Raw genomic sequence first — 25,236 nt, forward strand, 5'->3', positions numbered from 1 at the left:
GTGGTGCTTAACGGGAATCGACGCCCGGAAGGTCAGCGTGTGAAGGAGGCTGTGGTAACGCGGGTCTCCCCGCGCCTACTGTGAAACAACCGCCGAGCGCTCGACCCCGGCTTGAGGCAGGGTCGGGAACGAGACGGTAGTTTCCTGAGACACCATGGAAGGCGGCGGGGGAAGTGGTAACAAAACCACAGGGGGATTGGCGGGTTTTTTCGGAGCCGGTGGAGCAGGTTACTCGCACGCGGATTTAGCCGGCGTCCCGCGTAAGTATCGGGCCCAGTATGCGAACATTTCTGACTGCTTCCGGCGTCCGCACTTAACGTGAGCCATTCGGAAGCATCAGCGCTGGTAGCGAGGTTAATGTGTCTGACCGGCTGCTCTTTCAAAGCTATTGTGAAATTGAGCTTTTATGAACATTGTTTTGGGGGACTGTAGATCCCTGGGGAAGCTACCTGGGTTGACCCGGATTTAAGGGATGATGCATGCTTTCTTCCGTTTATATCTAGGTCCCTTTCTGTTATTATATGTATTCCTATATGTTGTCGTGAGTTAAGAGAAAAGCCCAGATTTTCTGGAAATAGCGTATTGCAAATAGCAAGCAATTAGTTAGCTTCTTGGCGAATTTTTTTTAAAAAAATCAAATTCCAAAGTAACTGTTGGGGCCAAACACTCAATACGTGGAGTCGGGAAGTAAATATGAGTTGGAAAAAGTCAGGAAACCATCTAAAAAAGCTGGAAAGTGAGCTATACTTTATAATACACGAAGGTGTATATACTTACATGCTTCTCTGAATATAACTTCCCATTCTTGTGGTTGTACATGATGTGAAGTTACACTGGTGGTGTATTCATATATGAACATAGGAAAGTTATGTGCAGTTCATTCTACCGTCTTTCTCATTCCCTCTTCCCCCACGTATGCGCCCCCCGTCCAGTGAACTTTCCCCACCCCCACATTGTGATTCAGCAACCAAATATCAAGAGAAAACATTCGGCCTTTCGGTTTTTTGGACTGGCTTATTTCACTTAGCTTGCCTCCAATTCCATTTACCAGCAAATGCCATGATTTTATTCTTTATGGCTGAGTAATATTCCATTGTGTAAGTGTACTACATTTTCTTTATCCATTCATCTGTTGAAGGGCACCTAGGTTGATTCCCTAGCTTAGCTATTGTGAATTGAGCTGCTATGAACATTGTTTTTTGAGATTGAGGGTCTCCAGAATGAGTAAGCCCCTAAACTGACAGGTAGAAGAAAAGAGAAAAAACAAAATTTCATGGAGCTTGTAAATAAAATATTTATGGAGCCTATAAATCAGAATTGCAAGACAGGGAACTGTTAGAAGCTTAGTTTATTATATGTAATAACTTGTGGGAATTTTTATGCAAATAACATCTTGTTTTCTCTCTAGTAACTGGTATGAACCCTCTGTCTCCTTATTTAAATGTGGATCCACGATATCTTGTGCAGGTAAGATTAAAATTTTAGTGTTTGGTGTTTTATCTTACACTTTAAAAAGTTCAATTATTTAATTCCAAGTTGAATTAATCCATGAACTTAGTACAGGTACTTAATTCTACCATATACTAAGTCTCTGGTTTCCATTCTTTTTTTTTTTTTTTTTTCCTCACAAACCCTAAGAACTTGGCTTGTATCTCTCCCTGAAACCATTTAACCCCCTTTAAAGGGAGTTAAACCAACAAGGAATGCACCCTGATAAAAGTAAATTTTGCTTTTAAAGCTCACTTTGTAGTATCAGAATACTGGGCTAAATGTTAAGACTTCAAACACTAGTGGTTGAATATCTCAGGAAAGCAAGGTTAATTTAATGTACTGAAAATCAGTTTATGTTCTGTGACATATCAATGTGTAATAAAGCAATAAAAATAAGAATATAAGACAAAACCACATGATTACCTCAATAGATGCAAAAAGAGCATTTGATTAAATCCATCTCCCTTTCATGATTTTAACACACACAGAATAGTAGAGAATTCCTTCAACCTAATAAATGGCATCTACACAATAGTGAAGGACTATTTCCCCTTTAAGATCAGGAGTAATAAAAGCAATTTCTACTGACTTCACTACTGTTTAACATCCTGTAGCCAGAGCAGTTAGGCAAGAGAAAGAAATGGCAGATTGAAAGAAGAGTGAAACACTTTGCAAATGATGTGATCTTGTCTTTTAAAAATCAAATAAAGGTACAAAAAAAAAAATAGGGCTGGGGTTGTGGCTCAGCTGTAGAGCGCTCACCTCCCATGTGCGAGACCCTGGATTCGATCGTCAACACCACATACAAATAAATGAGTGAAATGTATTGTGTCCAACTACAAGTAAAAAATAAATATTAAAAAAAACTGTTACAATTAATAAGTGAATTCAGCAAAGTCTCAGAATATAAAATTAACATAAAATCAGTTCTGCTTTCCATACAGTAGCAACAAACACTCCAAGTGTAAAATTACTTTATAAATGTAAGAGCTAAAGATATAAAACTCTTGAATGAAATCATGGCTATAAATAGTTGTGATTGGATTATGCAGTAGTTCATTTGCTACCAAAAGCACAAGTAATAAATAAAAAGTTGGTTAATTCAATTTAGTCAAAATTGATTTTTTTTAAAAAGCTGGACCCAGTGACATGCCTATAATCCCAGCAATTTAGGCGACATGAAATAGGAGGATTTGATACTTGCCTTAGCAATTTAGCAAGATTTTGTCTCAAAAACACAAAACAAAAACAAAACGAGGGCTTGTGGCTCAGTGGCAGAGCACTTGCCTAGTATGTGTGAGGCACTGGGTTCGATTCTCAGCACCGCGTATCAATAAATAAAGGTCCACTGATAACTAAAAGAATAGTTGTTAAAAAAAAAAAAAACAGAAACAACTTGGTATTCACTGGGTTCAATCCCCAGTCCCACCAAAAAAAGAACAATTTTTTTTTTTTTTTAAAGGGGAAAGAGCCAGGCATGGTAGTGCATGCCTGTATTCCCAGCAGCTCAGGAGTCTGAAGCAGAGGATCACAAGTTCAAGGCTACAGACTTAACAACACAACATATTATGTTCTTTATGTAGTGTTAAGTTGAAAATGTGTTCACACAAATTGTACATAAATGTTCATAGTAACCAAAAAGCAGAAACAAACAGTTTAGCTAGGCCCTAAACAACTTAATGAGACCCTGTCTCAAAAAAAAAACGCTGGTTGGGGGCTGGGAACATGGTTGAATGGTAAAGCACCTCTGGATTCATTCCCTAGTACCAAAATAAGAAAAAGAAAGGGGAAAGGTAGTCAAAGACTAGGAGAAAATATTTGCAGATCATTTACCTGATGATGGACTTATAGTTAGAATGTTTAGTTTTAAAAATTTTTTAAAACATTAATGAAACAACAATCCAATTATAAAATTCTAATTATAAATAGACATTTCTTCATGAAAGTGTATAGATGCCAAGTAATGACATGAAACTTCAGTGTCACTAATTAGAGAAACTGAAGTCACAAAACCACAGTAAAATACTACTTCAGGCCCACCAGGAGCTATAATGAAAAAGACAATAACAAATACTGGTAAGGATGTGGAGAAATTGGACGTTCATACTTTGCTTGTGGGGATGTAAAATGATAAATCTGCTTTGGAAATAGTCTGGCAGTTTCTCAAAATGTTAAAAATAGAATTATCTTATGACCTGGCATTTCTACTCTTAGATATACACACAAGAGAATTGAAAACATGTTCACACAAATTGTACATAAATGTTCATAGTAGCCAAAAAGCAAAAACAAACCAAATGTCCATTAACAGGAGAATGAATAGACAAAATATGGCGTATCTATGTAATGTAATATCATTTGGCAATTAAAACATGAATTATTGTTTCATGCTACAACATGGATGAACTTAAAATGCCTGCTAAATCAAAGAAAACCAGTTACAAAAGACCGCTTAATATATGATTCCATTTATATGAAATGTCAGAATAGGCAAATATATAGGCATGAAGAGTAGACTAGTAGTGGCTTGCAATTGGGACTATGTGGGGAATGAAACTATTGAATTGTACATTAAATAAATGAGTAGTATAGTATGTGAGTGATATGTCAGTAACTTATTTTTTTTTTCCTATTCTAGGAATTGAACCCAAGGCTTTGAGCATGCTAAACAAGTGCTCTACTCCTGAGCTATACCCTAGTCCTTAAAAAAAAATGTTTTTTAATAAGGACCCTGTGAGTTTAAAGCTTCATTGTTTTTGCAGAAAATTTATCATTTAAATTTATTAAATATTAATAAGTGGATTTTTTAGAGGCTCCCATCTTGTCAGTTTACTCCGAATTTCACAGAACATGTATTTTGCTTAAATGTTGACTTCAGAATTAAAGTGCTACTCTAGCTATAAATGCAATATTATTTTGATCTTACATTGCTAAGTGAGTATGGTTAGACAAAAAAAAATGTGTATTCAAAAACAAAATAGGGAATTTTGGGATGCTAGAGGGACTTCAGAATTGAAAATGTTTTTCTAAACCTTTTTGTCTTCATGTTACATGTAACAATCGAAAACAAATGTAAAGATGATACCTTAATAAAAATTACATTTTTAAAATATTTTTCTATACTTTTAGAAAATTAAATATATCTTAAATAGTGCCCGTCAACTGACCATATAGTAGTTTTGGCATCAATTTTTATTTGTGCTTTCTCTTTTTTTTTTTTTTAAAGAGAGAGTGAGAGAGGAGAGAGAGGGAGAGAATTTTTTAATATTTATTTTTTAGTTATCGGCTGATACAACATCTTTGTTTTGTATGTGGTGCTGAGGATCGAACCCAGGCCGCACGCATGCCAGGCGAGTGCGCTACCACTTGAGCCACATCCCCAGCCCTGTGCTTTCTCTTGCTATTGCTTTTGTATTATCACTACTCTTAAATCATCCCTAAAATGTTTTCTAAATTATGTTAATAAATCTTGTTCTCTGTTAGCCCATATGAATATCTGGTATAAAAACAAGGAGACTTTAAATAATTTCCAGTGTCCATAGTAGTATTCACATGAAATTATAAAGATGACACATAATCTCAGCCTTCTGACTATTTCATCAGGTTCATTGATATCTGTTCTTAGATTCATTTGTCTTCTGTATTGACAAACAAACTTATGGTATTTTAGTGACACTAGTGTCCAACTAGAGTGTCACCAGTACAGGTTTAACAAGAACTTTTCAACGTATCTTCTCCTATATTCAGTGTATTAATATACTTTACTGTCAGTTTTGTGTATGAATTGATGTACATTTGCTTCCAAGCCTTGAGTGAGCTTGTGCTGACATGCCCTTGAGCTTGCTTGATAAGGTTCAGCATAACTGTATTTAAAATCACTATAATTTAAATGTCAAGAAGCATCCCAAAGTTCAGTATTTGATACAAGGAGTGGGATAAATGTTGATATTTAGTGGGTTTTAGTATGTTGAATGTGGCACACTCTGTGTGCTATCCATCAGGGGATTTGCCAAAGCTATTTTTTCATGGAAAGCTTTCCTTAAATGAAACTGTTTTTTCTAACTGTATATTGACTCTTAAATTGATCATCATTTTTTGCTCTCAGTAGCATTTCTCTCTTTTTTTTTTTTTTTTTTTTTTTTTTGAGAATTTTTTAATATTTTTCAGTTTTCAGCAGGCACAACATCTTTGTATGTGGTGCTGAGGATCAAACCTGGGCCACATGCATGCCAGGCGAACGCGCTACCGCTTGAGCCACATGCCCAGCCCCTCTCAGTAGCATTTCTCAACCCAGGATTTTGGGTCATCTTCCAAGGACTCATGTTAATTATGCATTTACTACAAACAGGGTCTATAACTTCCTAAGGTTATTAAAGGAATATATGCGGTCAGGGTATAATTCAGTGGTAGTGTGCTTGCCTAGTTTGCATGAAGCCCTGGGTTCAATCCCCAGCTGAAAAAAAATACTATTGAGGGTATAATTTGCCCTTGTATGACTGATGACTGATACAGATGATTGTACTTTAATAGTTCTTGCTCATTTTTTGAGGATCATTTGATTTTACACGTGTAAGATGGTATTCAAGGTTTAGTTGCTACAAAATCAATTATTTTTTTCCTTCAGACTTGACAGTCTGTCATCTGTTAATTCTTATAGCTTTCAGTGTTCTTTTCTTTAAAGCTGTTCTTTCTACACTCTGTCACCTCAAATTTGTCATTAAGGCAGATTACATATTATCTATCTGATTTACATTTTGAGGGAAACAAGTGCTAAATGAGAATCCCTCCTAAGAACAAAATGTATTATGTATTTCCTTTCACTTTGATTTAGGTATTGCTATTGCTGCAGACAATTTTATTTTTGTTTAAATAAGATAGTTGAGGTTTCCACACATGGTGGCACATGCCTGTAATCCCAGCAACTCAAGAGGCCAAGGCAGGATTGCGAGTTCAAAACCAAAACCAGTCTCAGCAAAAGCGAGGCACTAAACAACTCAGTGAGACCCTATCTCTAAATAAAATACAAAATAGGGCTGGGAGTCCAATCCCCAGTACCCTCCACCCCATAAAAAGACAGTTGAGTTTGCATTAATTCAATGTTTTACTTTCTAGAAAAACTGCTTTGAAAAGTTAAAAGTAGTTTTCAGGTGCTGTCTTGAGTGATGCTCAACTTGGTTTTCTTTATTACTCCATTAGGATACGGATGAGTTTATTTTACCAACTGGAGCTAATAAAACACGGGGCAGATTTGAACTAGCCTTCCTTACCATTGGAGGATGTTGTATGACAGGTGGGTGTAATGATATATTTTTTTCCTTTGGTGTCCTCAGTTTAAGAAGTTGATGGTGCTACGTTAGAATTATTGCAGCATTTCTCTAGTTATGTTAGCTTCTTCCAACTGATCATGGTGTCCAACCCAGGTTCTTTATTTTATTTTTGGTCAATAGCCAGAGTCAGCTCTATAGTACATTCACAAGGGAATTTAGGAAATAATTGGGTTCTGTTTTTGTTTTGTTGATAAATACTTATTTTCCAGCTTATTAAGCACCATGGACATCACTATTACATAAATGATCATCAGCCTTAGCTGACATGAATTACTGCTTTCACTTTGATGATGAGGAAAGTGAATCATGGGGTATTTAAATAATAGTAATCACTCTTGATCATGTAGATCTTAAATGGCACATCAAACTTTTCAATCCCCTGGCTTTTCAAATCCTACATTACTTCCATCACATAACTGTTTCCAAAGTGCTGAGGATGCTGTTGTCTTGAACAAGGGTCAGCAATGAAACAAAAGAGCTTTGGGTTCTTATAGAATTAACAGAACTCAGATGGATAATATATATACTGACAGGGCAACTAGCCTTGAAATAAAGGAAATGCATTCATTTTAGGTATCTGGTGGAAAATATTTCAACCAAACTAGCTAATTCTATGTCTACCTTAAGAAGAATTATCAGGAATGAGGAATGATTTTTATTAAATAAATTATTTATGTAAATATGTAATTGGTTTATTTAAAATAAATTGTTCTTTTAAAAAAAAAGTTGATGGTGCTTAAAATGAAAAGGAATTAGAATACTGGTTTTAAGGGTTTTTTTTTTAATATTTTCAATGTTTTTTTGGTATTTATATTTATCCTTCTTTTCTATTAAGTATAAATGAAAATTACTCAGAAGTATGGTTGTTGTTGTTTTTTAATACAAAGCTATATTTGGATGAATTATTATGATTTACCAGGAGCTGCATTTGGAGCAGTGAATGGTCTTCGGCTAGGATTGAAGGAAACCCAGAACATGGCCTGGTCCAAACCAAGAAATGTACAGTAAGTCTCATGTAATCATCTGATACAATGATCCTTGAATATTAACCTCTGCTCTCGTAGTGTAATGGGCACAAATCTGAGATTGCAAATGTTTAGAACATTGATATACTTTGTTTTTTCCTGTTATGTTTTTTTCTTACTCAAAATAGAAGGAACCAAGGAATCCAATTATTGAATGTAAGCTTTTAAAAGGAGTGATTTTTGAGTTAGTGTCCCTCAGTCAGCTGGTGCTACACCAGCCTAACTTTGCAGCTAGGGGATTCCATTCCCCAAGCTTATATGACATGCTTTTCAAATAGTTGAATTATTAGTAATAAACTTTGGATTATTCAGGGGCATGCAGAACTGGAGAACTTGGTAATGAAGAAATAAGCAGTTCAAAAGAGTAATGCTAAGTCTGTCATTTTACCTGAATTTCTTAATGTCTTCACTCTCCATTTCTGAAATGAGGAGCCAAAGAACTTTAAATGTAATTCCTAGAACTTAGAGGTAGATTTAAAAGATTAAGATTTCCTCAGGAATTTTAATTTGCAGAGAAGGGAAGGTACATTTAAGGTCCAGAAAGTATACATATGTCTTCACTGTGCTTAAGAAATAAACATAACCAGTCTCTATCAATATTGCTTAAATAGTAAGTTGTTCTGTTTGGCATGTTTTTATTCTTGATATAAGTAGAATCACAAATATGTATTCTTTGGCTCATGGGTTTTTTTAGGACACTTTGAACTCCATCTTCCATATGTATTATTCAGCCAGCAGATGGCAGCAGACTTACTGAATTAGAAGCTTTTAATATTCTTATTACTATGTGAATCACTGTACTTAAATTACCATCTTCCTTCAGTATTTTATGTTTATTTTTGTAACATTTGTCCCTTGCTCCAGTAATTTTTTTTACTTCTTGTATATGAGGAATTTTAAATTAATACCAAAGTAAACAAAATAGCATGATGAATACTTATGAAGCATAATTCATCCTAGCAACCATCAGCCACAGCTTATTATGTCCCATCTCCTCTCCTGTATTGTTTTGAAACAAATTCCTCACTTTATGTTAAGTATGAATTTGGAAGTGAAAAGTCTCTTTGAAGAGACTTTATTTATTTATTTATATCTTTATTTTATTTATTTGTTTTTATGTGGTGCTGAGGATCGAACCCAGGGCCTCTCACATGCCAGACAAGCGCTGTATCGCTTAGCTACAACCCAGCCCTAAGACTTTATTTTTTAAAACAGTAGTAGTTTTATAATCATTCTTATACATAGAGGCAGCATTTAATAATGAAAAGAAGATAGGATTAGGATCAAACAGATACATGTGGTTTTTATTGTTTACTGTTTTGTGATCTTGAGTGTACTTCCTCTACTTTTCTGCCTTATGGGACACAATAACTGTGGCTGTTGGTTGCTGAGGATGGTTATGCTTAATAGGCATCCTAAAGAATTTTACCAATTTGCAGTACCTCCAGCAATACAAAAATGAAAATTAATATTTTTAAAGCTAATTACAGACTTTAAAATATTGAACTTAAAACATTAGTAAATAATTTAATTAGAAATACTTTTGTTTGTGAGGATATTAATGTTTTTAAACATTGTTAGAAGTAATACAAATTTTTATACTATAGAACGTTAATTAATGAGTTCTTTTACTCTTTGTTATTATATTTCCATTGTTTCCAGCAGTAGTCAGCTATCCGGACACAACCATTCCTGTGATGGTGTTACACTGCTGGGAGAGGAATATCTTGTCTTCATCCAGTTGCCTATGTCACTGTTCTGGTAGCATGTGGCACTGGTACAAGGCAGGACTTTGCTTCCTTGAGAGTGTGCTAAGCATTCACTTTGGCTGCTTAGTTCAAGTTAGGGAGCAGACACGGTACTTCCTCCATGTATTCTAGTTAGATGGTTGTTAATGTTCAGTTCTACTTCACATAGAGTATATTCCAAGTTGTTATTCAAAGTTTTTTTATACATGTTTAATAATTTTTTTATATTTAATATGGGAATTTTAACCAAAATGTTGAGAATTTTAACCTAACCCTTATTTTATATAGCATAAAAACCATCTTTATTGAAATGTCAGGAGGCATTAAAATGTATCTCAAAATTAAGAAAATGTTGAGGCTTGACTTTAGGCATTTTAAAAAGCTATTATTATGTTTTTTTTAGGTTACTACAGAACTATGGATTCTTAATACAGATTTTTTCTTCCCTGGTAGGATTTTGAATATGGTGACTAGGCAAGGTGCACTTTGGGCTAATACTCTAGGTTCTCTGGGTAAGTAGAAATCTCATTTGATAATAAATCATATTATAATGCGAAGAAAGAATATATAAGTATGAACAATTTGATCAACCAAAATTCTGATTCAAGGATTTGAAACAATTATGTTTAAATCCACTTTGGTGAGTAGGATATCATTAGAAAAAAGACCCTGAATTATTTAATAAAATAGTAGGTGCTATTTCTGTTCTGTATACCGTTTCTAAACGTTTTAAAATATTTTAAACACTGCCTTCTCTTGTCCATGCAGGACACCAAATAAGGTCAAATTTTAACTAAACAAAATTCAGATGATTTAGGTCTGAGGCAAAGGGCTATGTATGTTGGGAAAGGTTCAAGGTTCTAAAGTGGAGACATGATGGATTAGTCCAGTGCTATTACTTTTTTCCTAATAACCTGCTCAGCAGATTTCAAGGACCTAATTCCAGAGTTATAATAGTTTCTTTGTAGATAACAAAAACATTGGCAGTTCTAGGTAAGAGGTAATTTAGTAGTGCTTAGTCAGAACCAAATACTTTCATCACGAGTTATTTATAAATGACAGGCTCTTTTGATTATTGATGACTTAAAATAGACCAGCCTGTGGCACATATGCCCTAACACAAGGTTTTCATAATTTATGAGCTTAACTGAATGTCTGGAAATCTTTTACTTGTGGCAGATTAAACAAGGGAAAATGTAGAAAACTCATTGAAAAGGTAGAAAAATCCTCTTATAATATACTAAGATCCCAGCCTTGTTGTGGGCTTTAGAAGCAGTGCGTTTGAACACCTTAAAGCCAGATTCACATTTTGATTCTAATAAATAGCTACTTCCATATGCTGCTCATGCCTACATTTCTCCTGTCCCCGTTGTGTCTCCATGCCCAACATGTGTGTGCACACAGTCACCCTCTTTTGTTAATTCCTCACCTCCTTTGTTAATTCCTCTGTACTGGGGGTTAAACCCAGCAGTGCTTAACGACTGAGCCATATCTCCAACTCTTTTTACGTTTTATTTTGAGACAGGGTCTCACTTAGTTGCTTAGGGCCTCTCTAAGTTGCTGAGGCTGGCTTTGAACATGTAATTCTCCTGCCTCAGCCTCCCAAACGGCTGGGATTACAGGCAAGTGCCACCATGCCCAGATCTCTTGTTAATTTTTAATTGCTTATATACCCAGGGTAGTTACTGTCCCTTTTGCTTCAGACTTTCTCAGTTTTAGCACTATACATCCCACATTGCAAGAAACCTCTCGGGCCTAAGCAAAGTGGTCACTGGGTTTGTCACTCTGTATTCTTTTTGTAATATGATCAATCATAATGTTCTACTCATGTTCACTTGTAGTTATATAAGTTGAACAGATAGATGAACGTTAATAGAAGTATGAAATACCATAACAAAGGAGTTATAAGTCTTAAGTTTGGTATAATGTTGAAGGGTCAGTTATAGCTATGATTTTGTGAAAGGATAAGAAAAGTCGTTAATGCATTCATGTCTGATAGGAATCTAAAAGTAGCAGAGGTTGAGGGTTGTTTGGGGGAAAATCATGTAAAACCAAATGGTGCCAATGTTATAGTTTTTTACATGTACAAGAATCAAACTTTATATTTCTTTTTAATTTTATACACACACAAAATATGAGAAAAAGGGAAAAGTTTTACTGCTTTGCTAGCAAAAGACAAACATGGGGGGATCCTGTCCTAGAAGCTATGATTCTGCCCATCAGGGGGAATGGAGGGTTTTTAAAGAGGCATTTCAAAGGCTACATTCCAGCTGTTCCCTGTCCAGAGTTGTAATTCTCTTATTAATTGGGGATATAGTTATTTCTTAGATCTTCTGGCTAATTATAACAGACTTAATCCAAAGTACATATACTGGGTATATGTGGGTAACATATAAATGAAAAATTTAAAATATACTTTTTGGGCTTTCCTGGAGTAGTATATAGAAATAGTTACTCTTCTGAAAACTTACATAGATTATTTTTTGCATAGCCAATCAGAGTCATGTACTAGTGTGCATATGTGCCTGCTTTGTTTATTAATGGTTTTTGTTTCAAGTGACTGTAGTATTTCATTGTATGGAAAGTTTCTTCCTGTATCAGTTTAGATGGTACAAATGCATTTTATTTGTTGCCAGGCTTTTGCTATTAGAAACCGTTCCATTGATTATTCTGTGTATCTTCAGATAAACTTATCTAAATATTATTGCCATACTGACTTTTAGCACACTTTTATAACATCACTTCTATTTTTCCTTTAGCTCTGCTTTATAGTGCATTTGGTGTTATCATTGAGAAAACAAGAGGTGCAGAAGATGACCTCAACACAGTAGCAGCTGGAACTATGACAGGCATGTTGTATAAATGTACAGGTAGGTACTACTGAATGGGGAACTATCACTTAATACACTTGTTGTGTGCTTTTTTAGTTTTCAGTGAAAATGTTATAGTATTTTTATAATATGGTGTAGTTCTGTAACCTTGTGGTTATTTTTGGTTTTGTTTTTTTTTAATTTAAAATATGTCATAAAATTTACTGTCTTAACCATGTTTAGGTGTTTGGTACAGATAGTGTTGTGTGCTCACATTGTTGTACAGCTAATCTCCAGAACTTATTCATCTTCCAGAACTGATAACACATTAAACAGCTATTCCCTGCTTTCCATTTCTCCCAGCTCTGGTAATCTTATACTTTCTGTCTCTGAACAGAAAGGATGAGTGAATAATTAAAACAGTTGCCTTTGGGAACAGAGAATTAGCTAATGTGATAATGGTGGTACAGTAGTCTCAGGCATCATTGAAATCTTTTAATTTTAAGAAGATAAGTTAGATAATCTAAGTACGTCATATAAGTGAATTTGTACATCATTTGTCCTTTTGTGATTGGCTTTTCACTTAGCATAATATCCTTGAGGTTCATCCATGTTGTTGTATGTATCCGAATTTCTTTTTTTTTGAAGGCTGAATAATACTCCATTCCATGTGCCACAATTTGCATATCTGTTCCTCTCTCAAGGGTTTTGTGGGCTGCTTCTACTGAATTTCAGTATTGTGAATAATGCTGCAGTGAACATGGATGCACAAATACCTGTTTATGACCCTGTTTTTGATTCTCTTATACATATACCCAGAAGTGGGGTTGTTGGGTCATATACTTCCTGGTTGTTATTGTTGTTTTGCCATTAAAAAGAGCTAAAAATTTCTCTAGGTTCAGTCCCCAGCACTATAAAAAAAGCAGGGAAAAAGGAAGAAGATTCTTTTCTATGTTTTTCATTCATTTTGTTTTTTTATTGTAGATAGAGTAAGTTTTGGAATATTCAAAATTACTATTTTTTTGTATTTCTTTTTTCCTTTTTTTCTGGTTTTCATTTTGCTTGTTTGTGGTTTGGGGCATTCATTTGAACCCCATGTTTCATATGTGCTAGATAAGTTCTCTGCCACAGCTACAGCCTTTTTTTTTTTTTTTTTTTTTTTTTTAATTTATTTTAAGATAGTCTCACAACGTTGCCCAGTCTCGCCTCAAACTTTTGATCTTCCTGCCTTAGCCTCCTAAGTTGTTGGAATTAACAGGTGTGCACCATTGTGCCCAGTTTACTGGTACACACAAAGCCAAAGGCACAGTTCAATATAGTGTATGTTATTCCTATAGAATCTTACTCGGAGATCTATGTTCTCTTCTGTGTATAAGTTCAGTGGGTTAGACTCAAATGTCCCAGCAATGCCTAATTTAGGTCTCTATATTTCTTCTTTATTGGACTGGGGATTGATCCTAGGGGCCTTGTTCCATATACTAAGCACATGCTCTACCCTTGATCCATTGCCTAATTATTTTGTTGGTACATCTTTGCTTACTTCTGGTAATATTTTTTTGTCAGACATATAATTTTAAAAGTCAAGATTATTGTCTTAAAAATCAAAGATTTCAATAATGCATGAGACTATGCATTCACCATTCTCACCTTAGCTGGTTTCCCATTCTGAAAGGCAATTACTTTAATTCTTCACTCTTTTATGTTTCTAGATAATATTTCTTGATTTTTAAGATAGTAGATATTATGGGGCTGTGGCTCAGTGGTAGAGCACTCACCTAGCATGTGTGAGGCACTGGATTCAAGCCTAAGCACCACATAAAGATTTAGGTATTTTCCATCTACAACTAAATAATAAAGATATCATTTATTGACTTCAGATTAGGGAGACTGCTAAGTCCTTAAAAATTATATAAAATATACATATGGGAGAAAGGAAGTCTCTTGCTTTTTATACATTTTCTTATTTATAAGTGTCTGAAGGGAGCAAAGGTCACTTTTATAGACAAGTCGAAATTCAGGCTAGCTAAGTTAGTCAAACCCTAGTCTGACTTCACAGACCATTGTATTTTTCAACATACCAAATAGCCTCCAAGAAATCTGGGAAATTTTAGAAAGGAGTAATAGTTGGATTGGGCCTTAAGAATTTTGTGCTGGGGTTGTGGCTCAGTGGTAGAGCACTTACCTACCATGTTTGAGACACTGAATTCGATACTTAGCACCACATTAAAAAACAGTAAATAGACAAAAATAAAGATGTTATGTACATCTATGATTTTTAAGGGGGGGGGGGTTAGGGGGGAAAAAAGACTGAATTTCAAATTTATCTGTTTAGTTACCTGATACCATATAAGGAAGGTTTAGGAGAAATGTCTGGGAGGTTAGTCTAGGCTTAGGCTTGAGAGGCTAGGGAGAAAATTTAAAGTTAAGTTGAAAGGCAATGTAGTATCAAGTTTTTTGACTGAAAGTATCAGAGTCATCCTTGGGGGGCATTAAGCTAGAAATAAGGAGTAGAGAAAAAAGATTAGAAATAGAAGTCAAAATGGTCAAGGAAAAATATTAATACAGAACGTTATGATCAGTGATGAACTTCACAACTGATGATATGAGGGAATGGTGATGGAGGGATAGATGTCAAAGATGATTAGACGCTGTTTATTGCTTTGCTTTTCTTTGTTTTATTATATTGTGGAAGCAGAATGTGTTACTCTGCACAGCAGCTAGCTCTCCTGGGTTCCTCACCATCCAGCCTTTATTTGCAGCCTCTTCCAGGGAAGACTGAACTCATTAAAACATCTCAGTTTTTTCTTACTCTCCATTATACTGTCATTTTAGGACTTTTTTGTTTGTTTTGTTTCCAGTGATACTTAGTCATTTGGGTGATTGCTTTTCTGTGGGTGATGGGGAATGTTCTAGAACTCTGGAAGGATCCCGTGAAAGTTTCAGAGGGTTTCTAAACCCAAAATTAACATACATATAGACTACTCAGGAGACCGGTGAATGTTTAAATTTGCTGGGAATTACAATAGACACTTTAAGGCTTATGATTTAATGGAAATTCTAATATTTAGAAAAATCAAAAGTCTAATTAGTCCATATTCTTTACAGTGGCCTATGATGCTCAAATCATCTACATGATTTGTGCCCTTGCCATTTCAGGTTCCAGATTTGACTGCTCTTCCTGTTGCCTTTTAACACCCACTTTTGGCTGTTCCCTTAAAACATTCTTTCTAGATATTGTACCTGACATTATCCCTCATGTGTCTGTATTCAAATATTACCTTCTTGAGGCCCCTCTTAAACACCATACTACACAGTTTTCTACATTAAAGTACAATTGTTGAAAGACAAGTTATTGAGCAGAGGATCTACATATTGAAAATGTTAAATGACTAAAGCCAGAGTGCCCCTCCAAGTACTTTTTTACTTTTACCATTGTTTTTATTATGACACTTGGTGAAAAATCTTGATATCTCACCTTTTCCCTGGTTGCTTACAAAATTGAGCAACTTCTATTGTTTAGATGTTGTTTGTATTTTTCTCCCAAAGTCCTTTATCCTTTGTTTTTGCAGTACTGGGGATTGAACCCAGGGTTATTCTACCATTCATCTACATTCTTATCTTTTTTTTTTTTTTTTTTTTGAGATGTCATCTTACTAAGTTGCCAAGACTGGCCTCAAACTTGGCATTCCTCCTATCTCAGCTTCCATAGAAGCTATGATTACAGGTGTGTACTAATGTGCACATTTTTTATTGGGTTGTTCCCTTAACTGATTTATTGAAACACTTCATATATTATAGCAATTAGCCATTCACCTATTACACACATTAATGTTTGTTCATTGGAAAAATATTGATGCCAGAAATTATACAAAGACGTCATCAAGCTGGGCACAGTGGCATACACCTGTAATCCCAGTTGGCGTGGGAGGCTGAGACAGGAGTATCACTAGTTTAAAGCCAGCCTCAGCAAAACTGAGGCATTAAGCAACTCAATGAGACAAATACAAAATAGGGGTAGATATGTGGCTTAGTGGTCAAGTGACCCTGAGTTCAGTCCCTGGTACCCCCCCCAAAGAAAAAGTCATTGAGAAATTCTTTTTGGCATGTGAAATTTAATTCTAAAGGCCTGTTGTTCAGTTTAGATATTGATAAATAGAACCTTTTAACAGTGACTCAGTATTATTATATAATTTGAAGAACTGGATTTGTATATCCTTTTACTTTGCTTTTACAAACGGATTTTGTTATGGAAAGCATAAGATTTGTTAATTAGGGCTTTGAGAGGGCAGCAAGGATTGCTATATCTTTTAACTTCTGAGACCTTGTTCCCTGAAAATAAGTAACTAGGCCACTCCTGAGCTAATTGATTATAGCAAAACCATAGCTGTTCGTGTTATGATAGAACATGGTCATTATTAAATGGATTCGTATATGCCACAGGGAATCTAGTAATGGCATTTCACATGCTTTGGAAAATATTACACAGTTTATCAAAGAAACATCAGACCTGAACTAAAAATCACATCATCAGAGTTCTTTAACCTAGCTTCTCTTTGGTCTGACAATTTCCCATTTTCTTATGTGTTTGTCCACATGATCATTCTTTCCACTAAAATGCTTACAAACCTACTATATTGAAACTTTATACCAAGCTCCTTTCCCCCCCCACACACACCTTTCAGGTTTTTTGTTTTGTTTTGGTTTGGGGGGGTTGTTTGTTTTTGTTGGGGGTACCAGGGATTGACTCAGGGGCACTAAACCACTGAGCCATATTCCCAGCTCTATTTTGTATTTTATTTAGAGACAGAGCCTCACTGAGTTGGTTAGCATGTCACCTTTGCTGAGGCTGGCTTTCAACTCAACCCTCCTGCCTCAGCCTCCTGTGCGGAATTCAGGTGTTCACCACCACACTTGATTATTTCAGATTTTTGTTTTTGAAGAGTACACTGGATGTTGGAAATATTTCAGGTCCGCAAGGAATTAGCTATTCCCCAAGGATTAAGGGTATTTTTCTTTTTAATGTTTTTATTAAAAAGTGTAATACTGGGATTCATTTTGACATTTATACTTGCATATAATTGACTCCATTTCAATCCCCAGTATTTTCCCTTTTCCTCCCATCCCCCTTTCCTCTACTCTACTGTGCTCTCTTCTAGGAATTTTTATGGGATTACCCCTTTGCCTCCCAACCCCACTTTTTTTTTTTTTAATTCTGTGTTTCTTCCTAGCTTCTGCATGTTAAAGGACATTATCCTCTTTGACTTTCTTGAGTCTAGCTTCTTTCACTTAGCATGATGTTTTCCAGTTCCATCCATTTACCAGCAAATGTCATAATTTTATTCTTTATGGATGAGTAAAACTGCATTGTGTATATACATGTTTTCTTTATCTATTCCTCTGTTGGTAGGCATCTGGGTTGGTTCCATAACTTGACTGTTGTGAATTGTGCTGCTATAAACACTGATAGGCATGTATCACTGCAGTATGCTGGTTTTTATTCTTTCAAATACTAAGGAATGGGATAGCTAGGTCATTGTAATATTATAAAGCATTGCATATGTGTGCAGCTGCTGAATTTGGCAGGTCAGATCCAATAGACAATAAAGATACTCTCTTTATACAATGTAGCATTTATTTTAGCAACAATATGGAAGCAAAAGTGGTACATGAGACAGAAAGGGAAGAATATATCACCAAATTGGGGGAAACACCAACACCTGAAGTCATATAGCTGGGGAGCCCCAGGGCAACTTTTCAGGGTCCCAACTGGGAGTCCTGGGCAGAGCATCCTCTCCACAGGTGAGACTCCCAAAGTCTTATTTCCAGTGGGGTTACTTAAATGCAAGTTAGAACAAAGAAAGCGGGGCTGAGGATGTGGCTCAAGCAGTAGCGCACTCGCCTGGCATGCGTGCGGCCTGGGTTCGATCCTCAGCACCACATACAAACAAAGATGTTGTGTCCACCGAAAACTAAAAACTAAATATTTTAAAAAAAAAAAAAGGAACAAAGAAAGCTCTGTTCTAACAACCTCCTGTGACTTATTGATCGTCATCTCCCCAGGGACTGGCCACATCCTCAAAGCCAGAGGGAGTGATAGCCTTGAGTTTTGAAGAGTGAGCCAAACCCATGGAAAAGTGAGCATTCTTTAACTGTTCCATCAAGGATGTCCAAAGGTCACAGAAGGCACATGGTCAGGGAAGATCTTTAATATTTTAAACCAAAAATTGGTAAAAGAACCTAATTGGCCTTTGCCAGAATGATTGCCAGTGTGGTTGAGCTAAACTAAATCAGTAACTATGAAGTGATGTTAGAACTCTGTGTCAGCAGTGTATTTACCTCCTCTATTCCACAGTTGTGATAAACATTAGAATCTACTTGTCACTTGACATAGAATTCATGGGTGTTCTTTTTACTTTTTCTCTTTTGAGCCAAGATCTTTATCTTCCTAATTTAGGTTGGAGGTTTCCCCTATTGTGTTAACACTGTAGTCCTTCACACAATGTTAGGTTCCCATATCTTTGGCTTAACATCAAATATTTAAGCCTTTTCTTCTCTCTCTTGTTAGAAATATGTTTTAAGTTAGATCCTAATTCAGTGCATTATTATAATGAGGGCTGTTGTAATACAGGAAATGCCATAATGGCTTACCTTATGTTGGAAAATAGGGGATGGTATGGAACGGACCTCAAACTTCCATATCCTTGCATTGGGCTAGAAGTACCTTCCACTCAGCTCCAGCAAGAAGCCTTCCATTTATTCCAAAGAAATTGTAATCTCAGATTTTTGTGTGAAGTTCCTGGTTTTAAAATACTTAAGTCTTTTTTTGGTACTAAGATTGAACCCAGGGTCACATTTCCACTAAACTAAATCCCCAGTTCTTTTTTGCTTTTTATTTTGAGACAGGGTTTCACTAAGTTGCTGAGGCTGTTCTTGAACATTGAACCCTCTTGCCTCAACTTCCTGGGATTAAGGGCATGGGCAACTGGGCTGGCAAAATAATTAATTTTTTAAACATAGTGTGCACCAACAAAACTTACGGGCTGTGTGCCATCCTTGTGCTGTCAGTTAAGTTTTAAATTTGTCTTCCACTGAATATTTTCAATGTGGAAATATTTTAGGTTTTTAACAAGGTTTTCCTGTGCCAAGGTATTTTAGTCAGCTGTTGCACTGCTGTGACTAAAAGGACCCAACCAGCACAATTATAGAGGAGGAAAAGTTTACTTGAGGGCTCACGGTTTCAGAGGTCTTAGTCCATAGAAGGCTGGCTCCATTCAAGGTGAGGCAGAATGTCATGGTGGAGGGAAGCAGCTCACATCATCAGGAAGCAGAGTGATTCCACATCCCATATACAAATATATACCCCAGAGCCACACCCCAATTCCCACCTCCTCCAGCCACACCGTACCACTTAATCCCTCGCAGTGGATCAATTCACTGATTGGGTCAAGACTGTTAGAACCCAATCATTTCTCCTCGGAACCATCTTGCATTGTCTCAGCTGTGTAATTTTGGGGGGATAGCTCATATCTAAATCACAACACGAGATAAACTTTTCATGAGCATAAAATGTAATTAATCCACTCTCCTCCTATCCATGGAAGCTCTATTTATATGTACTTACATACATATGTTACAAGAAGTTATTTTGAGCTTTTAAACATAAAATTACAAGTAAATTCCATTTTTAATATAGAAGGGAAAAAAAAAAACCTTTTCTCAAATATCTCAAGAAAACTTGGGGTTTTGTAATCCTTTTGAGACTTCCTCTTAAGATTTATGGAATAGAAACACTACCTGATATATGTGATGGATGAATTACCAAAAAACCAGAATAAGTCAGCTAATCAGGTGTTTAATGTATAATCCAACAATCCAGCAAATAAAGATATTTATCAAAAAGCCTGAATATAGAGAATATGTAGTTAATTCAGCCATTTAAGACAGAAATGTAATGAAATGTTTTAGAATCTCACCAGCTACATGACTTTTTATAAAAGGTCATCTTAATAATGGGCTCACCCATATTATTACTTTGAGGGTTGTGAAACAAGTTACAATAAGTGCTTATATCTGAAAGTATAATTCAATGAATGTTAATTCCTTTTCTGTCTTCTAGCTTAATTTGATATTTGATCTTTACACAGGCTGTTTTGATTTAACTCTTAGGGTTTGATTTCATGATTCTTTAAATTTCAATACTGTTTAGTTCCTAACATCATTCACAATAGCCAAAAAGTATATACTCAAGTATCTATTAACCATTTGATAGATGAATGGATATACAAAATGTGGTATATCGGACAAGATAATATTATTCAGCCTTTAAAAAGAAGGAAATTCTCTTGCCTGCTACAGCATGGATTAGCCTTAAAGGACATGATGCCAAGTGAAGTAATTCAATCTCAAAAGTACAAATATTGTGTGATTCTACTTATATGAGAATTTAGAATAATCAAGTCAAAGAGACATAAAAGTATAGTAGTGGTTGCCAAGGATGGGAAGTGAGCAGTATTTTTTTAATGGATACAAAGTTTCAATTTTGAAAGACAAAGAGTTACTCTGGCAGTGAACATTGGTGATAATAGCATAATAGTGCAAATGTACTTAATGCTACTTATGTTCTTAAAAAGTTAAGATGATAAATTTTGTGTATTATACTACAGTTTCATTTCTTTCTTTGGATGCTGGTTATTAAACTGAGAGCCTTGTGCATGCTGAGGCATACACTTTACCATTGAGCTACAAACACCTCCGTAATTTTTAAAAATAAAAAATTTAAAACAACCCCCTCCCCCAAATGGTGTTTAGTAATATGTAAGTTAAGACTGTTTCTGTGCAGCAGGAGCCACTAACTGTTGCTGGCAACTGCTGCCTGTCTGTTCAGTGTCTGAAAACTAAGGATGTGTTTCCACTCACTATCCCCGCCTAACACCCCATCTCTGGGTATTGGGGATTTTACCCAGGGGCACTTAAACAGTAAGCCACAGTCCCAGCCTTCCAAACCACTGGGTGTTTTGACTTTTTTTTTTAAGTAGGTACATTTAAATAATTATAAAAGAAGCACCTACACTTAAATATTCTGATTCTTATTTTCCCATGTTTATAAAAACCATTATTTGTTCTTTCTATCTGGAAAAGTTATGTGAGGATCCAAAAGATAGTAAGTAAAACTGAAACACAAGTCTTATTTGCCTTGCTCTGTATAGATTGACCATTGACCTTATTTGCTTACTCCATGTTCAACACAATTATATTTGATGATCAAATTCCTGTATTTAGTTGGGGAGAAGTTGTTTAGAGAACTTAAAACAGAGACCCTTAAACTCAACAAATTGACCAGTTGGGAAACCCTGAAATTACTGAAAAGAGTTAAAATTAAAACATGGGTCAGGATTAGCTATGTGGTAAATAGAAATCTAACATTGCATATGTTTAGTGTCTTTTTGCTTGAGGTAACTTTTCTCTAACCTTTAAAGAGCTTATTACACTGAATTGAACTTAGCTTTTGTTTTGGTTAAAGAAATTGCTTTCTGGGATATAAATTATTCTTAAGGGACACTTAAGGGTACACTAGTATCCTAAAGATCTTAAAGCCTTATAGATCCCATTGTTGTTGTGTAACTCCCAATTTCTGCATCAGAGGATTTCTGTATCAAAGAGAATACATGTGGAAGCTTGTTACTTGAGAACTAGTGTGAAAATTCTTCCACAAGGGCCAAATAGAAGCCATGTTCTTAGAGCACTCAGAACAAAGGGTCAGCTGGAAAAAATGGTTTTAGCTCTTTCCAAGTCAAGTCAGCAGTCTTTTGGATCTGTAATGAATGTGTAAAGTTGAATCATCATGGAAAAGTATCTCCAAAACTACTGTATTTTCAAGTAACTGCCCTCTTGCCACTTTCCTACTGATAAATAATAATGAGGGGAACTTTGCCTTTGTTTTCTGGTTGATTCAGAAAGGAGTTTGAACCTTCATCACATTTCAAAAGTTTAGGTCTAATAACTGAACCGTAGTAATGCAGGTGTGTATTCTCCTATGCTTCAGTTTTGTTCCATTTTAGGAATTTGGTCTATTAGTTTCCTTTCAGCCCTACAGCTTTCTCTTGACCTATTATTTGTCAAAAGCATGAGATCCCTATTAAACTGAGCATATTATTTTAAGTCAACAGGATAAGTGTACGTTATTTTACAGCTTTATTATATTTTCTAAACAACACTGGGTACAGTTGCAAATTCAACTGCCATGTCTACAGTCTAAATGTAACAAGATAGGGATGATGTGGACTTTGATTTGTGGGGCTTTTTAAAAATGATCTTTCTTACAGACCTCAAAAAAAAAAAAATTTTGTTTGAGTCTGTTTAAGAGAGATAATTAAGGCATTTCACAGTAGAAGCCTGAGAACTTAAGCAGGTCAGATATCAGAAGTTTTCAGACTGGAAAGATTCCTGCAGGGAGTGGCCCTCCAATCTATCAGCTGCAACCATTTGGTAGTACACTCATTGCAGAAATGGTTACTTCTGAAGTGATATTAATGAATTTCACAGAACTGACTGGCATAGACTTCAAAGGTAATAAGATCCACCACAACTAGGACAAATACTCTGCAGAAACACAGTGGGCTACCTGAAGTCCATGTTTGTGGAACTGCAAGAGAATCACATTCTCTTTTAAGTGTCTTTGGGAACCCCCATTTCTGTAGAGCTTCTTAATTTGGTTTCTCTTTACCACATAAAAGCTATTTATTAAAGCTGATGTAACCATAAAGTTGGGGCTTTTTCTATGTTGGGAAATTTCTGTGTGGTTGCTGCTTGTTTCAAGTGACTGAAACATTTTTGTTTCTGCATTTCAAAGGAAATCTTTTTCCACAAGTGTTCCTTTGTTGTCAAAAAGAAGTAGTTTAAAGTCTGACTCATGATTTTCCCCCCCTTGCTAGTACAGTAAAGCTGGGTGTCTCTGGCTCTTCAGTTGTAGGAGAGTGACACATCAGTGCTGGGAGTTGCTATTTACATTAGCACCACCATCTGAGTCCTCAAAGTTAATATTTGGAGAACCTGTTCAGAGTCCAAAGGCTGCTATATTTCTACATAAAGTATTCACCTTATTTACATTATAGTTTAAGTTCGTTGAATTTAAATGCTAGTGAAATTTTAAACTGTATGAACTAGCAGAAAAGAACTTTCAAGAACTTCAGAAATAATAAACACAAGGTCTTATATCCAGAACCAACAGTTACAACCTGAATCGAGATAAATGAACCCATTAATCCTGGTAGCTACAAATTGTTAAAATTGAAAGTGAAAAGGGCTGTGAATGTCGAAATAACAAAAAAAAAAGTATGTGTATTAAATAATGGTTTTGAGAATTTATCAACCAGACTTTAAATATGTCTGAGAAACCACAGTTTATCTAAATTTAATCCTGTGTTGATATTGAATGTTTTAAACAAGTGTAACCCCATAATTGATGTATTTTCATTTTAGGACACTATACAATACAAAGCTATTTCATTATTTTTTTCTCTCCCTTCTCTCCCAGGTGGTCTTCGAGGTGTAGCACGAGGTGGTCTGGCAGGACTAACACTTACCAGCCTCTATGCACTGTATAATAACTGGGAACACATGAAAGGTTCCTTTCTTCAACAGTCACTCTGAAGATTTTTACCAACTGATGAATGTAGGACATTTCAGTAGTCATCTAGACCAATTAATCAGTCTGGAGTTACCTTCTCTTCTACCTACAATTAGTTTGAGAAATTGGAAATTCCGATTTGCTGTGATAAAGATCAGGACTGGCATTTCTTCTTGCCCTTAAAGGCAAAACCCTTTGGTGACTCACTGAGTAATGTGGTTGGCTCTCTTCTCCTTTGGAGAAGATATTGCACCTGTTCTCTCTCCTACTCCTTGACCTAGAAAACCACTTACTCTCAGAATTCAGGTCATGCTTATTGTTAATACTTTATCACTGTTCATTTCATGATCTCAAACTGCAATGTTGCCCTGTGTTCTGAATAAAGGGTAAAAAATAAGAACCGTTATAACTCTCACATAACCATAGTTGGTGTCTCCATTCTAAAACATCTGCCCAAGCCAGGCACAGCAGTGCACATTTTTAAGCCCAACATCTTGGGAGGCTGAGGCAGTATTGCAAGTTTGAGGCTAACCTTTGCAACTGAGGAAGACCCTGTCTGAAAAACTAAAAAGGACTGGGATGTAATTCAGTGGCAGAGTGGTCTTGATTCAATCCCCAGTACCACAAAAAAAGAAAATAAAACATCTATTTGGATATGAAGGCAAAGTTAATCTTGGCATTTTCTTCTGCCTAAAGGAGGCCAAAACAACATGTTTTTGTGTTTGTATTGCAATGAAGGTCTGTTGGTGAAATTAACAACTAGGATAGGATTTTTCACCAGTAGACTGATAAGTTGGCATTAAGTAATCTGAAGATACTTCAAGTTAATCAGAATAGTATGCTAGTACAGTCTATCCAACAATCATGTTTAATTCTGTACATAGTAACTCCTTTTGGGAATAACTAGAAGCTAAAAGTTTTTCAAGAAGCCTTAGGAAAAGTTAAGGAAAATAAAGGCTAGTTTAATTTCTGAGTTTGTTATCCATAATATGAAATCAGTTACAAAGTAAATACTAATCAACTAAGATGGGAAATCAACTAAGATGGCTAAGATGGGAAAAAGTAAAACCTGGGCCTTTTGGGAGTAAATGTAGTAAAAGGAAATCCAGTAGAAAAGCACTGAATCTTAGTTATGAAATTCCAGTTCTAAAAATTAGATGTGAAGAATTTTCAAGTAAAGGCTGAAAATGGAATAACCTATTTGCTAAT

General features: G+C 35.6%; 1 protein-coding gene and 1 non-coding gene across 2 annotated transcripts; both read left to right on the forward strand.

The window, feature by feature from the left end:
- Window positions 1-24,698, forward strand: LOC124094125 (mitochondrial import inner membrane translocase subunit Tim23). Its single transcript, XM_046446734.2, has 7 exons — window positions 1-260; window positions 1,409-1,467; window positions 6,688-6,781; window positions 7,738-7,822; window positions 10,045-10,103; window positions 12,351-12,461; window positions 23,935-24,698. Exons 1-7 carry the CDS (start codon window positions 155-157, stop codon window positions 24,048-24,050), a joined length of 630 nt encoding a protein of 209 aa, XP_046302690.1. The 5' UTR covers window positions 1-154; the 3' UTR covers window positions 24,051-24,698.
- LOC124094161 (small nucleolar RNA SNORA74) lies at window positions 9,501-9,701 on the forward strand. Its single transcript, XR_006852149.1, has one exon. It is a non-coding gene; the product is annotated as a small nucleolar RNA SNORA74 (small nucleolar RNA).
- Window positions 24,699-25,236: the final 538 nt, after the last annotated feature.

The sequence above is a fragment of the Marmota monax genome, unplaced genomic scaffold (assembly GCF_021218885.2).
Source record: "Marmota monax isolate L192 unplaced genomic scaffold, Marmota_monax_Labrador192_F-V1.1 WCK01_AAM20220418_F8-fsc00207, whole genome shotgun sequence".
NCBI lineage: Eukaryota > Metazoa > Chordata > Mammalia > Rodentia > Sciuridae > Marmota > Marmota monax.

Excerpts from the sequence above, each read along its gene's own strand:
- LOC124094125 (XM_046446734.2), top strand. The coding sequence starts at position 155 with ATGGAAGGCGGCGGGGGAAGTGGTAACAAAACCACAGGGGGATTGGCG. Across the intron at positions 261-1,408 it reads GGATTTAGCCGGCGTCCCGC|TAACTGGTATGAACCCTCTG; the intron begins GTAAGTATCGGG and ends TTTTCTCTCTAG. Across the intron at positions 1,468-6,687 it reads ATCCACGATATCTTGTGCAG|GATACGGATGAGTTTATTTT; the intron begins GTAAGATTAAAA and ends TTACTCCATTAG.